Here is a 15,568-nt window from a genome sequence, read left to right on the forward strand (position 1 = left end):
GTCTGGAAGGACTCTCTTCTTCACTTTTCGTTTTCTCACAGTTGTGGATGAGTCACTTTGATGCTCACTCTCGGGAATTTCGACAAGAGGCTTTTCCTCTGCAGCTCGACCGCGCGCCCTCCTGGCATGGAGCGGGCTGTGCCTGAAGCCCTGTAAAAACATGGCACATCATGTCCAAAAGGAGAGAGAAAAATATGCTGAAATCGTTTAATATGCTTGAAACATATAACTATTTGGATGATCAATATATTATTATGAATCACACGGACACATATTACTATTAATGGATGAAACTGGGATTTTGTATAGCTACACGATCTAATAGTATAACCATGTAATTAAGTACACTGAACAAAAATATAAATGTAAAGTGTTGGTCCAATGTTTCATGAGCTGAAATAAAATATCCCAGAAATGTTCCATTTGTACAACATGCTTATTTCTCTTCAATTTTGTGCACACATTTGTTTACATCTCTGTTAGTGATCATTTATTCTTTGCCAAGACAATACATCCACCTGACAGGTGTGGCATATCAAGAAGCTGCCTAATCATTACACAGGTGCACCTTGTGCTGAGGGACAATAAAAGGCCACTCTAAAATGTGCAGTTTTGTCACACAACACAATGCCACAGATGTCTCAAGTTGAGGGAGTGTGCAATTGGCATGCTGACTGCAGGAATGTCCACCAGAACGGTTGCCAGAGAATTTAATGTTAATTTGTCTACCAGAAACATTGTTTTGGAGACCGCAAACCATGTGTAACCAAGCCAGCCCAGGACCTCCACATCCGGCTTCTTCACCTGCGGGATTGTCTGATACCAGCCACCCAGACAGCTGATGAAACTGTGGGTTAGCACAACGGAAGAATGTCTGCACAAATTGTCAGAAACCGTCTCAGGGAAGCTCATCTGCGTGCTTGTCATCATCACCAGGGTCTTGACCTGACTGCAGTCTGGCGCCGGACCCCACTTCAGTGGGCAAATGCTCACCTTCGATGTTGAAACCACGGATGAATCCCAGTTTCAACTGTACCGGGCAGATGGCAGACAGAGTGTATGGCGTTGTGTGGGTGAATGGTTTACTGATGTCAACATTGTGAACAGAGTGCCCCATGGTAGCAGTGGGGTTATGGTATGGGCAGGCATAAACTATGGACAATGAACACAATTGGATTTTATCAATAGCAATTTCAATGCCCAGAGATACTGTAACGAGATCCCGAGGACCATTGTTGTGCCATTCATTCGGTGCCATTTCGTCATGTTTCTGCATGATAATGCACGGCCCCATGTCGCAAGGATCTGCACACAACTCCTGGAAGCTGCACATTTCCCAGTTCTTCAATGGCCTGCATGCTCACTAGACATGTCACCCATTGAGCATGTTTGGGATTCTCTGGATCAATGTGTATGACAGCATGTTCCAGTTCTCGCCAATATCTAGCAACTTCGAACAACCATTGAAGGGGAGTGGGACAACATTTCACAGGCCACAATTAACAGCCTGATCAACTCTATGAGAAGGAGATGTGTCACGCTGCATGAGGCAAATAGCAGTCACATCAGATACCGACTGGTATTCTGATCCATGCTCCTACCTTTGTTAAGGTACAGTATCTGTGACCAACAGATGCATATGTGTATTCCCAGTCATGTGAAATACATCAATTAGGGCCTAATGCATTTATTTCAATTGACTGATTTCCTTATATGAGCTGTAACTCAGTAAAATCTTTGAAATTGTTGCATGTTGCGTTTATATTATTGTTCAGTGTAGTTGGTTTTTAATGTACAATTTGTTTTAGCCTATATAGGCATATTTTGTCATTTTTCATTACAACGTGGATATTTTTTTCAGAATTACAGTCAAACTGCAGAAAGTGCAGAATCAGTCACTTTATTTATTGATCACACATGCGCAATGCGCATAACACTATGTCTAACAATAGCACACCAACAACTCCAAAAAGTATACCGGTAAAGTATAATAAAAGTAACACAGAGCACCATTATACTTCCTTCACAATATATAAATAAAAAAATGGCTACTTACTGACCTTGACAGAAGTAATAGCCTAACCAATGATTGATTACCTCTGATCGAAAATGATGCGTCCGGAGACCAGCTTCTAGGACAAATGAAAATATTTTCTAACACTCGGATACCTTCAAACACACCACATATGAGGCCTGTTGTCTATGGCTACATTTAGGATATCATAATGATATCATAGGATACCATTAGACAAATTAATACTGTCTACGTTACAGTACACTTGTGAATAAGGTGGACAAGATACATTTGCACACTGACAGTAGCCTAATAGATGATTTCATCCTCAAGGCTATGCACATAGCAGTCTAAACTCTATGGGCTATGTTTTTCTGCTGAAAATAATGGCAATTCAAGTGTGTCAAGTCGCTAAGAATAGCACATGGTACAGTTTAGGTTATAACCTATTTAACAGGTTATCGTGTGAAAATGCTTGAACATATAAGAGACATGCCACGCATTTGGTTTGGTGGATTAGCACTGCTTGGAGATGCTGACGCCTCTACTCACCGCGACTCCTTGAGCGCCCTGAAAGCACGGATTTAATAGGATGTTTCCCGTTACGAAGCCTCCGATGCCAGCAACAGAAAAAGAGAATTGTTGCAATAGTTCCCACCAATAGCAGCAACAATAACAAAACAACTTGAATACTATACGGTCTCAATAAAACCAAAAACGCCGCAGCAATCATTATAAAACGCGATGTAGGGCAGAGCCTTCTCCACACAGATATCCGGCTCCACGTATGCTGCCCTAAATGCTGAAAGCGAACCAATATATTGACACAGGATGTAGTGAATTTCTCATCGCAGCCTGAAACATGGGCTAGGCTACAGACTATTCTACAGTTCTATTGATTTCAATAACGTATTTTAAAGCATCAATCCATGACTCAGCCGAAGAGCTTTTTACAACTCAAGCAGGGGGAGTAAGCATCATGCATCTCTGAGCTCAGCACAGCAAAGATGTTGCAGATGGATGATATTTAAAGGTGTCAGCCCGGGAATCATGATCAGTCTCTATCATTAACCTGCTTAAATGTATAGTCTCCGATACATGATTAGAATACTGTAGGATGAAAAAGGCCATTTAGGCTATAAGACTAGGCTGTAATAACACATAGGCCTAGTATAGGCCCATTTGTCATGAAATTACTCTGCTAAATAGAAAATTGCTAGTAGGCCAACTGGCTCAAATAAAGCACAGATGACGTTTTGACATTGAGTATTTGATATGGAATGAAAATTATGTTCAATAATTTATATTTTTTACTAAAAGATCAAATGTGTATTTTTTTTTCAAGAAAAATAATTGCCTTCCTAATTAATTAATTAATGACCAGGACGATTTATTTTTCCTCTTTTCCCCACAATGCGGCTGCAAACCCGCCGTGAGCCTTTCATTAGAACTCCATATCCCAGGAACACCCGCAGGAGATCAACAATCCCTTTTGCGCGAAAACGCAATTTTGTGAGTGTCTACTCGTGCTTATTATTTTCATAATTTACCTTAACGATAATTAGCTAGCTAGTTACTATCGAACTAGTTGGCTAGTTACATTGTTTACCGAATATGTGCATACATTTAGAGATCTAGCTACCGAACTGCTTGCTGTGCACTAACCCGCCAACTATCGTTAGTTAGCTAGCTAGCTAAATACAGTAAGCAAGCTGTCTAACGTGTTTTCTTCTACATTTCAACTAGCTAGTCAGCATAAGTGTTGGAGCAGTCATTCACACTAGTACTAGAAGGGATTATAGCTAACTAGTCTTGAACCCACACGCGATGGCAGATTGGAGTAGGCTTGCATGAAAACAAACAATTGTTAAATTGTAGCTAGATAGCGAACGTTATCATTGTAACAATGTAGCCATTTGTCATCCGCCCAGCCAGACATAATACTGAAGACGTTGATAGATAATAATTTCGACAACGTTGTTGATTATCTGTGCAATTTGGTTGAGTTGTCTGTTTTTTTATGTAATTATTTTCTCCAGATAAAATCAATGTCCTCCCCAATTGGAGCAAATGATGATGAAGATGAGGTGGAGTTTGTGTCAGTAAGTGATTTATCATTTGTAGGAACAAGGTTCAAAGGTTTCTCTACTAGCTATGTTGCCATTCACCTTTCCAGGAAAGTTAGGGGTAATAATTAACATTAAACATTTTCATCCAATGTATTAGTTTAAATTAAATTGACCATCACTTGGTTAGTGTGAGTCAGTATATTTTTATACAACTGTCAAGAAAAAAAACAGACCTTTTAAGACAGTGTCCAAAAGAGTCAAGTGTTTGAATGACACAGTATCAGACAGTGTCTCATCCATTTAACTATCTCGTTTTAGGAGGCTCCACTCAGACCTGTACTGGAATGTATTGATTTACTGAGTGATGGGGAAGACGATGGAAGTTTACCCACAGCCGAGACAGTGAGTGTGTCAAGTGAAAGATAATAATACATTTAATACAAACTGTAATGACATGGAAAGGTGGTTGGAAGACCAGTTCAAAAAAGTTACATGTTATTGTTATGTATGTAATATGTTTTTGTGTACCTTTTTTGTATTATTGTTAAGATTGAAGATGAGATTGACCGACAGAAATCTCAGGTCACCTCCACTTTGGACAGATTAGCTCGCCAAGTGGCTGTGGCGAATAAGGAAAGAGTAGAGAAGTGTAAAGCCTTCAAGGTAAGGACAAAATGTAAAACTGGTATGATCATATTAGCCATTGCAGCTTGTTGTGTATTTGTCTTTTGTGGGTGCTATTGTCTCTTTTCACAGTTCTTCATATTGGTCATGCTTGCCTTATTTCAGGAGAAGCAAATCTCACAAAAGGCTCATGGACGGCAGGAGCTGGCATTTAGTCCCAATGGTAACGCATACGACGCCAAGCACTGTGTGGATATGTGGTTAAAGATGCCAGGTAATGTATTCTAGTTAGCCTTGGAAGTTTTTATTTATTTTTTACTTCAGATCTGGGCCCGTGTTCAAAACTGATCCTAGATCAGCACTCTTAAACTGAGATGCTTTGTGAACACGGCCCAGGAGTCAGCGCTGCAGGCATACATTCAATTTAATTTAATTTGGTAGAAAAGCAGGATCTCAGTCTTACCATTGTCTGTTCTTAGGTGTGAAACCTGGGGTCATCAATACTGGAGCTAGCTGGAGACGCAGACAGGTCCCTTTTCCCACCAGTAGCTCATCTACACATACTTGTCCAGTGATCAACTGTGGTCGGGTTTATGACAACGTACCTCTCCTAGAAGGTCACTTGAAAAGGTTAAATTATGAGATTTCTATATCCATTATACATAATAAACAACCTACTTTTAATTTAGCCCTGAGAACCTTTTTTTTCTGTCTGCAGGTTTGACCACTCTCCTTGTGACCCGACCATCTACCTGAAAGGAAGCTCAACCGAGCTGTTTGCTTGCGTTGCTTGTGGTCTTAATTTTGAAACCAAAGAAGCTTGGAAGGTGCATCAGCAGTCAAAGGTTGGTTATGCCTGTAAAATCAACTACTGTTAGAAATGGCTGCACTTTCAATTGTGTTCAGTCACCGCTGTCATTCAAATGTGCTCTGTGCAGTAATTATACCTACCGATAGCCCTAAAGTAAAGGAATCAAATACCATTAGGGAAAAATTTAATTTCTGAATGCCGTTTTGGTAGTCCGGTCGACCACCTTCACACAGTGGTGCCTTCCTGTTTGGTTCTCAGTAGGAGGTTGAAAACATAAACAGTGTAACAATACTTCACATTCCTGCAACATATTTTGTTATTGGATGGAGGACCTCAAAGTGATCACTAAGAAAATAGTGTTGACATCTATCACTACCAAAGCAGTAGAGAGCAGCATTTAGCTGTGACCCAAATAAAAAATGGAATGTTATTTGATTTGTCACATGCTTTGTAAACAGGTGTAGACTAACAATGAAAATACTTACGGGTCCTTTTCCAGCAATGCAGAGAAAAATATCAAATGTGTGTGCATATAGTCAGTACAAGAGAGTTGGTGCAAAAAAGGGTCAATGCCGGTAGTTCGGGTAGCCATTTGATTAGCTATTTAGCAGCCTTGTTTAGCAGTCTTATGGTTGGGGTAGAAGTTGTTCAGGGTTTTGTTGGTTCCAGACTGTGCACTGGTCTTGCTAGCCTTGCGGTAGTAGAGAGAATAGCCCATTGTCAATTTTTTGCGACTTCCTCTGCGGGGGGGGCCGAATCCGATTATTGGGGTGGACAACTTACTGATATACCTGCCAAAATACTGTTTTACAGCGAGGAACTGAAAAACAGTAATTTTTCCCACGTGGAATTTTCATAAATTGCCATCCAAAAGAGCAATTGTCCAATAACTATGCTTCAAATGTTGATTTCATACATTGTGACAAAAATATGAAAGCAACAATTTCAAAGATTTAACTGTGTTACAGTTCATATAAGCAAATCAGTCATTTGAAATAATTTAATTGGGCCCTATTCTATGGATTTCACATGATTGGGCAGGGGTGCAGCCATGGGTGGGCCTTGGAGGGCATTTTCACCTAGGGGTGTACTCACTTTTGTTGCCAGCGGTTTAGACATTAATGGCTGTGTTGAGTTATTTTGAGGGGACAGCAAATTTACACTGTTATACAAGCTGTACACTCACTACTTTACATTGTAGCAAAGTGTCATTTTTTCAGTGTTGTCACATGAAAAGATATACTAAAATATTTACAAAAATGTGAGGGGTGTACTCACTTTTGTGATGTACTGTATATCCATGACCTTGTTCAGCCACGACTCTGAGAAATAGGATAGTCTCAAACTAGTTTGTTATTCAGTGATTGCCATACAATTTGGTCTCTTAAACTAAAATAAGGATATTAAAGTATTAATTTATTTTCAACCACAGATGTTGGATACAGATTTCAATCCGGACAAAGTCTTAAATTTGTACTGTGTTACAATTCTCTATTCTTATTTTCTTAAGCTGTCCTTCCCTGATGAAGACCATGACCACACTCAGACCTGCCAGCCGATCGTGTGCTTCGCCTGCCCTGCCTGCTATCTCCTCTTTTACATCAGGGACGAGTGCCTCCAGCATATGTCGGCCAAAAACCACTTCTCTCAGTCCATCGTCATGAGTGGTAAGCCTCAACTGCCTGTTCCACTGTAAATCATCTTTAGTCATATATATACAGTGGGGCAAAAAAGTATTTAGTCAGCCACCAATTGTGCAAGTTCTCCCACTTAAAAAGATGAGAGGCCTGTAATTTTCATCATAGGTACACTTCAACTATGACAGACAAAATGAGAAAAAAAATCCAGAAAATCACATTGTAGGATTTTTAATGAATTTATTTGCAAATTATTGTGGAAAATAAGTATTTGGTCACCTACAAACAAGCAAGATTTCTGGCTCTCACAGACCTGTAACTTCTTTAATAGGCTCCTCTGTCCTTCACTCGTTACCTGTATTAATGGCACCTGTTTGAACTTGTTATCAGTATAAAAGACAACTGTCCACAACCTCAAACAGTCACACTCCAAACTCCACTATGGCCAAGACCAAAGAGCTGTCAAAGGACACCAGAAACAAAATTGTAGACCTGCACCAGGCTGGGAAGACTGAATCTGCAATCGGTAAGCAGCTTGGTTTGAAGAAATCAACTGTGGGAGCCATTATTAGGAAATGGAAGACATACAAGACCACTGATAATCTCCCTCGATCTGGGGCTCCACGCAAGGTCTCACCCGTGGGGTCAAAATGATCACAAGAACAGTGAGCAAAAATCCCAGAACCACACGGGGGGACCTAGTGAATGACCTGCCGAGAGCTGGGACCAAAGTAACAAAGCCTACCATCAGTAACGCACTACGCCGCCAGGGACTCAAATCCTGCAGTGCCAGACGTGTCCCCCTGCTTAAGCCAGTACATGTCCAGGCCCGTCTGAAGTTTGCTAGAGAGCATTTGGATGATCCAGAAGAAGATCGGGAGAATGTCATATGGTCAGATTAAACCAAAATATAACTTTTTGGTAAAAACTCAACTCGTTGTGTTTGGAGGACAAAGAATGCTGAGTTGCATCCAAAGAACACCATACCTACTGTAAAGCATGGGGGTGGAAACATCATTTGGGGCTGTTTTTCTGCAAAGGGACCAGGATGACTGATCCGTGTAAAGGAAAGAATGAATGGGGCCATGTATCGTGCGATTTTGAGTGAAAACCTCCTTCCATCAGCAAGGGCATTGAAGATTAAACGTGGCTGGGTCTTTCAGCATGACAATGATCCCAAACACACCGCCCGGGCAACGAAGGAGTGGCTTCGTAAGAAGCATTTCAAGGTCCTGGAGTGGCCTAGCCAGTCTCCAGATCTCAACCCCATAGAAAATCTTTGGAGGGAGTTGAAAGTCTGTGTTGCCCAGCAACAGCCACAAAACATCACTGCTCTAGAGGAGATCTGCATGGAGGAATGGGCCAAAATACCAGCAACAGTGTGTGAAAACCTTGTGAAGACTTACAGAAAATGTTTGACCTCTGTCATTGCCAACAAAGGGTATATAACAAAGTATTGAGATAAACCTTTGTTATTGACCAAATACTTATTTTCCACCATAATTTGCAAATTCATTACAAATCCTACAATGTGATTTTCTGGATTTTTTTCTCATTTTGTCTGTCATAGTTGAAGTGTACCTATGATGAAAATTACAGTCTATAATTTTAATGGTAGGTTTATTTGAACAGTGGGAGACAGAATAACAACAAAAAAATCTAGAAAAACGCATGTCAAAAATGTTATAAATTGATTTGCATTTTGATGAGGGAAATAAGTATTTGACCCCCTCTCAATCGGAAGGATTTCTGGCTCCCAGCTGTCTTTCATACAGGTAACGAGCTGAGATTAGGAGCACACTCTTAGGGGGAGTGCTGCTAATCTCAGTTTGTTACCTGTATAAAAGACACCTGTCCACAGAAGCAATCAATCAATCAGATTCCAAACTCTCCACCATGGCCAAGACCAAAGAGCTCTCCAAGGATGTCAGGGACAAGATTGTAGACCTACACAAGGCTGGAATGGGCTACAAGACCATCGCCAAGCAGCTTGGTGAGAAGGTGACAACAGTTGATGCGATTATTCGCAAATGGAAGAAACACAAATTAACTTTCAATCTCCCTCGGCCTTGGGCTCCATGCAAGATCTCACCTCGTGGAGTTGCAATGATCATGAGAACGGTGAGGAATCAACCCAGAACTACACGGGAGGATCTTGTCAATGATCTCAAGGCAGCTGGGACCATAGTCACCAAGAAAACAATTGGTAACATACTACGCCGTGAAGGACTGAAATCCTGCAGCGCCCGCAAGGTCCCCCTGCTCAAGAAAACACATATACATGCCCATCCGAAGTTTGCCCATGAACATCTGAATGATTCAGAGGACAACTGGGTGGAAGTGTTGTGGTCAGATGAGACCAAAATGGAGCTCTTTGGCATCAACTCAACTCACCATGTTTAGAGGATGAGGAATGCTGCCTATGACCCCAAGAACACCATCCCCACCGTCAAACATGGAGGTGGAAACATAATGCTTTGGGGGTGTTTTTCTGCTAAGGGGACAGGACAAATTCACCGGATCAAAGGGACGATGGACGGGGCCATGTACCGTCAAATATTGGGTGAGAACCTCCTTCGCTCCGCCAGGGCATTGAAAATGGGTCGTGGATGGGTATTCCAGCATGACAATGACCCAAAACACACGGCCAAAGCAACAAAGGAGTGGCTCAAGAAGAAGCACATTAAGGTCCTGGAGTGGCCTAGCCAGTCTCCAGACCTTAATCCCATAGAAAATCTGTGGAAGGAGCTGAAGGTTTGAGTTGCCAAACGTCAGCCTCAACCTTAATGACTTGGAGAAGATCTGCAAAGAGGAGTGGGACAAAACCCCTCCTGAGATGTGTGCAAACCTGGTGGCCAACTACAAGGAACGTCTGACCTCTGATTGCCAACAAGGGTTTTGCCACCAAGTACTAAGTCATGTTTTGCAGTGGGGTCAAATACTTATTTCCCTCATTAAAATGCAAATCAATTTATAACATTTTTGATGTGCGCTTGATAGAGGAATTCTAAATTCCTGTTTGCTTTAATTGCCGAAACCAATTAACACTCATATCTAATTCATTAATGAATTGTAAGTTCATTAATTATGCATGAAATAGATTGAGACCAGTCTTAAAAGCCAGGTAAATAGCGTTTAATTCAAGTGAGTACTGACTCAAAATACAAAGAACATTACATTTTAAAGAAAGAAGACCTAAAATGACGTCATCAGTTTCACACCCTCTCCCAGCCTTACAATGGCGTAGTATTCGGTCCTGGAGATAGTTTCACTCCCCTCATAAACTACATTTCAACCTGTCTAAAGGATAACTTATCTCCCCTAATGGAATCCAACCATAACATTCTTATCTGTTTGAAAAACTATCTTATCCCTCCTTCTTAAACTTTCCCAGGAGACACAGACACAATTAATTTCTGCTTACATTTTCAGTAACAGTACAATTAAGAACCCATACTTTTCAAATCATAACATAATAGTATTAGCATAAATGGTTCTAATCATTAATGTATACAATTGATCATCTAAACTATATTTTCCTCTAACAGCGCTGTTTCAGGATTTTTTTTGTTATTCTGTCTCACTGTTCAAATAAACCTACCATTAAAATTATAGACTGATCATAACTTTGTCAGTTTGCAAACGTACAAAATCAGCAGGGGATCAAATACTTTTTTTCCCTCGCCGTGTGTGTGTGTATATATATATATATTTACAAGGATATTAATCAGTGTCAATGCTAGATATTACGCATCGGGTAATTTGTATTTAAGCAGGAAGAGCAAATATTTGTGGCATATGGACTTTTTGAATGTTATTTTTTTAATGCAGTTTGTCATTTCTATAGAGCAAATATTTTGTGTGAATGAATAGTGCTTGGTCAGGATAACAGCCAATACACTGCTATAAAATACCATTTTATTTGTCACATGCACCGACTACAACCTTACCATGAAATGCTTACTTAACCAACAATGCAGCTCAAGAAATTATTTATTTGTATCCTCCATTGAAACGTGTAACCAGATATTTTGTTCTCTTTCTGGATAAAAGAAACTAAAGGGACAGCATTGCCAGTTCCTTTCCCACGATATGCAAAGAATCGTCTCATTGCTTTGTGTAAGGAAGTTTCATTCAGCGTGAGATGTACGACATGCCAGAAGGGGCTTAACTCACACATGGAAGCACAGGCCCACTTCAAGTAAGTTTATACCGGTAATGTGTTACTAGTATACTTTTAAAGTCAGTATGGTGTTAATGTACATGCAATTACATGGTTGTTAAATAGGCAGTGTAGGTACATATTGTTACACACTGATTTATTGTCTTATACACAGACAAACAAAAATAACCATGGACATACATATTTAACACATCATTGATTTATAGAGAGTGGCACCCTCTTTCCAATAGCTAAAAATACGAAGCTTCTGCACATGTGCGGGATTCCCTACTTTACACAGTCTCTGCTCTACTTGTTCGGCTGCCCAGAGAACAGGCTACTCTGGTGAATTTCAGTGATGAATGGTGCTCGCTTAATAAAGTTCGATCAAAGCTGAATCAATGTCTGCAAGAGCCTTTGGCACCGCAGCCTCGGCCTTGATTATAACCCTCACTTCCATCATATGGATAATAGGGCTTTGACGATACCAGTATTGCAATATTCTTCGTATGGCAAAAATGGAAATATGTAATATATTGTGTGCTGTAGCTTGGAAAATAAATAAATGTGACTCTGGATCACAACATAATGATGTTTGTTTCCAACATTCGGGCTGTTTTCCTAAAGAAGTTTTGTTGCCTTGCCACGATACTAATGAGTATCGCAATATTGGTATCGTTCCGGCCCTAATGGATAGATCTCATTTGTAATTTCGTTAATGCTATCTCTGTTTGTTCCCTTCTGCCTCAGTGTGCAGTGCAGACAGGGCGCTGCCAAGGCTGAGGCAGAGAAAACAGTGGTGCAGGTCATGAAACAACTACAAGTGCTGGGCCAGTGCGCCGTGTGTTGCAAACTGTTCCTCAACCAAGGTGATGTTGAGAGGCATAAAGAATTGAGTCAGCACAATACTGAGGTCAACTGCACCATGGAAAAGGCAATTCTGCTCTACAGCAATTTCTATGAAATCCAACACGCCAAGAGGGCTGCAGCGACTTCACGGCCCAAACAGTCAAAAGGTCCTGTAACCCCCTCTCAGAAGAGGGACAAGGAGAGAGGTGATTCTGTTGGATCCCCAGCCAAGCGCCAGAGATGCGGGGGAGCTTTGAATGGCAGCGCTGGGCCCTCAAGGAGTTGCTTGATAGTGGCATGGTTTTGTGAGTGTGGCCAGCGCTTTTCAGAGGAGGCCACGGCCAGCAAGCACCTTTTTGCTGCCAATCATATCTTCCATCAATGTGGCGTGTGTGGAAAGCATATGGGCGAGTCGTCCATCACTCGCCTGCACATGAGCCGTTTTCACGGCGGTGCCCACCTCTCAAACTTCCTCTTTCACTGCCGGCTGTGCAAGGTTGACATGCCGCGTCACGAGGACATCCTGTTGCATGTGTCAGAGGCCCACAGTGGACACACTTACTTCAGGGAGAGAGCGGTATCGGACGAGGAGCCTGCTCCCATTCCCTATGCCAAACCCTCCACCAGTGGCAGACCCAGCGCCCTCACTGATATCAGGACTAGAACTACAACTCCCACACCTCCTCCCAAACAGGATGAGAGATGGATTTGCAGGATGTGTGAAGACATCTTTAACTCGGAGCGAGCTGTGCACAAGCACTGCAGAGACGTGAGCAACCACAGTTTCCAGAGATTTTCCTGTGGCCACTGCCCACAGAAGTACTTCAAGGAGGCCACAGTACGCAGGCACTGTGTGAACGAGCACAGCAACCAAATAGTGACGCGGTACTTCTGCGGGCTCTGTGACAGCATGGAGTATGACACTGAGGGGGAGTTCCAAGAGCACTATAGGGGCCTTCACAGTAAGGACTACTACCGCATGGATGAGCCTGAGGTTGATAGACCCATTGAGGCTGAAAACTCAAAATCCAGTCCATTGGCAACAGCCAGTGACAGGCATGAATGTCTCTGTCCATGCATGTCATCAGAAAAGGACAAAGATGAAAGGAAGGCTACCTTCACACGATGCATGAAGCGGCTGTCCAGTGAAGACGAATGCAGCTACGTGTGTGTACCATGCGATGTCCAGGTGTCCTCCTTTGCCCAGATAAAGACTCATGTCCACACTCAACACAAAGCCTTGGGGCTAGAGAATACCTTTGACGTGGTGTGTGGATCCTGTCAGGAGAGTCACAAGGACGTTCCCAGTTTCCATAACCACTACCACTCCCAGCACTGCCCTCTGGAGCCATGCTCGAGCTCCAGGGATGGAGGTGAGAGTCGTATGGGGAAGGCAGCAGCTTCCTCCGCTGTCAAGACACTGGTTGCTATGGAGATCAAACCAGAAGTGAATGGCAAGTCTGCTTTGGACTATCTTCCATGATTAATTTCCACTGCACTGACCTTCCTGCTCTTAGAAAACTGATTTGATTTATTACTGTATTTTTATTTTATAGAGGAGAAGTTTGAAGATGTGAAACATGCCATTGCTATGAACTTGGATGAGGTCAGAGATGACACTGAAGCTCATGGAGGTGATGAGTATTTTCTTGTCTTCCCATCTGTTCAGTGATTTGGTAAATGACATCTGCCGTAGCCATTATATAGCTATAGAAGGTTTCTTGGACATTTGGGGTTTTTTAAACAGAGAATCTCTTGTTTTTTGTACATTTTCCTTGTTTCAGGTGAATCTGATGAGGAGATGAAGCGTGCCTTGGCTTTAAGTGTGGAAGAAGCAAGAGAGCCAACTGACTTTGATATTGGTGTGTAACACCTTTACTTATCTTTGTTTATTTGAGGATCTTTTCATTAGTTACATTTGCTTTAACCGTTTGCGCGATGCCTTGTTTGAATGTCCAGAAAGGTTCTGTCTGTCAGCTTTGAAGCTGTTGCCCAGGCCATGTAGGTGTAGCAAAATAAAAACAAGATGATACTTCTCTTTTTTACCAGCATTACATGCTTGAAGAATAACCTCGGTGTGAGTATGTCTAATCAAATCATAGTAACATTAAATGCACACTGGGACATTCAGATAGTTGGTGGTTTGTAGTTGCTGTAGAGAACTGTGAACACTTTTTGGATGGTTTTGAGATTGTCACAACACTAGACACTGACCAAGTTATGTGCTGCAGCATGTCTTATTGAAGTTGACCTTATTTGATATTTTTTCTGTTTCCTCTTCCTTCCCAACGTATCTTCAGAGATGGAGGAAGCGCTCAAAAGAAGCCTTTTGGAATACTGATCAGCGAATGCTATTTTCTGGGAACCTGTCATTCATTTGGTTTATGGCATTTTATGTTTTATGTGTAACATCAGCTACTTTCAACAACACTTCAAGACAGGGTTGGACCGATGTGATTACACAGTAATAACTGTAGTAACAACATTATTTGTGAACTATAAAGATTGAGGCATACCATGTATGCATCTTTATCACATGTTCAGAGCTTTTTATTTTATTTAATAAAGATGTTAATTATTTTTCTCTTTCTTTGATGTTAAAATTTCAATCATTGGATGTCTGGATATTGTCAAATAAATTAGCGATGGTTCCCTCCCAAAAAATGTAGCATACTTTTGTGGCACAGTCGATGCCACGCATGGCAACAGGCCAGGAGGTGGAGGGTTCGCCGACCACCACTGATGAGCTAACTCCCTGCCTGTTTCATTACATTACAGATCAAAGCCGTCTGCAGACAATGATCAGCTAAGTAGAAATCAGATGTTCAACATTTTGATGCTATATATATGCAACACATTTTCCACTTACCGGTATCTGTGCCAATGGACCACACAACCAAAAAGCGAAGCAAACGGACTTTGTCGCTTTAATATCAGGGTTTGCATTTTCAACACCACAATGAAATAGACTGTCAATCTCAACAAACAGAAAATGGGCCTACAATCCTCCTTACCTTGTAGGTCTACTCAGCATCGAAGGCTTGGCTTGACCTTTTCTTAATGTCATTACACTTTTCTTTATTTTGTAACAGATGTCTCTCCATCAAATAGCCTCTGCACAGTTCTGATGCTGAAATTATATGTTGGACAAACGTGCGTAGCTAGCTTACTGGAGACGAAGTAGCCTAATCAGGGCCAAACATTGTGACTGGTTGTATTTATGCCACACCTAAAGCATGCTTGCTACTGTGACTTTCTAGACCTTACAAACTGGAAAGTAGACCCACAACTGATCCAAATGGAATGAAACATTTAAATCACAGGGTTATTGTGCTGTTCACTTGAAAAAACCAATGTGATTATTCTTGTCAAATGCGATATGCTCCTTAACAAGAATGTAAA

At 41.4% G+C, this 15,568-nt stretch overlaps 1 protein-coding gene across 2 annotated transcripts; it reads left to right on the forward strand.

Moving 5' to 3' along the window:
* The first annotated feature begins 3,427 nt into the window (after positions 1-3,427).
* Positions 3,428-14,755, forward strand: LOC115113049 (E3 SUMO-protein ligase ZNF451-like). Of its 2 annotated transcripts, XM_029640252.2 has the most exons (14): positions 3,455-3,526; positions 4,054-4,116; positions 4,402-4,485; positions 4,633-4,746; positions 4,873-4,981; positions 5,187-5,337; positions 5,426-5,552; positions 7,029-7,185; positions 11,209-11,356; positions 12,068-13,620; positions 13,723-13,800; positions 13,951-14,028; positions 14,216-14,243; positions 14,467-14,755. In XM_029640252.2, exons 2-13 carry the CDS (start codon positions 4,063-4,065, stop codon positions 14,227-14,229), a joined length of 2,667 nt encoding a protein of 888 aa, XP_029496112.2. In that variant the 5' UTR covers positions 3,455-3,526; positions 4,054-4,062; the 3' UTR covers positions 14,230-14,243; positions 14,467-14,755. The 2 variants fall into 2 exon arrangements, with proteins under 2 accessions (XP_029496111.1, XP_029496112.2); XM_029640251.2 differs by lacking the exon at positions 14,216-14,243 and having other exon boundaries at positions 3,428-3,526.
* Positions 14,756-15,568: the final 813 nt, after the last annotated feature.

The sequence above is a fragment of the Oncorhynchus nerka genome, linkage group LG28 (genome assembly GCF_034236695.1).
Source record: "Oncorhynchus nerka isolate Pitt River linkage group LG28, Oner_Uvic_2.0, whole genome shotgun sequence".
Classification (NCBI taxonomy): Eukaryota; Metazoa; Chordata; class Actinopteri; order Salmoniformes; family Salmonidae; genus Oncorhynchus; species Oncorhynchus nerka.

What these genes read in the sequence shown, in the direction of transcription:
- LOC115113049 (XM_029640251.2), top strand. Translation starts at nt 3,428, where the DNA reads ATGCGGCTGCAAACCCGCCGTGAGCCTTTCATTAGAACTCCATATCCC. An exon ending in TTGCGCGAAAACGCAATTTT is followed by an intron (nt 3,527 to 4,053) that starts GTGAGTGTCTAC and finishes TATTTTCTCCAG; the next exon opens with ATAAAATCAATGTCCTCCCC. An exon ending in TGACACTGAAGCTCATGGAG is followed by an intron (nt 13,801 to 13,950) that starts GTGATGAGTATT and finishes TCCTTGTTTCAG; the next exon opens with GTGAATCTGATGAGGAGATG.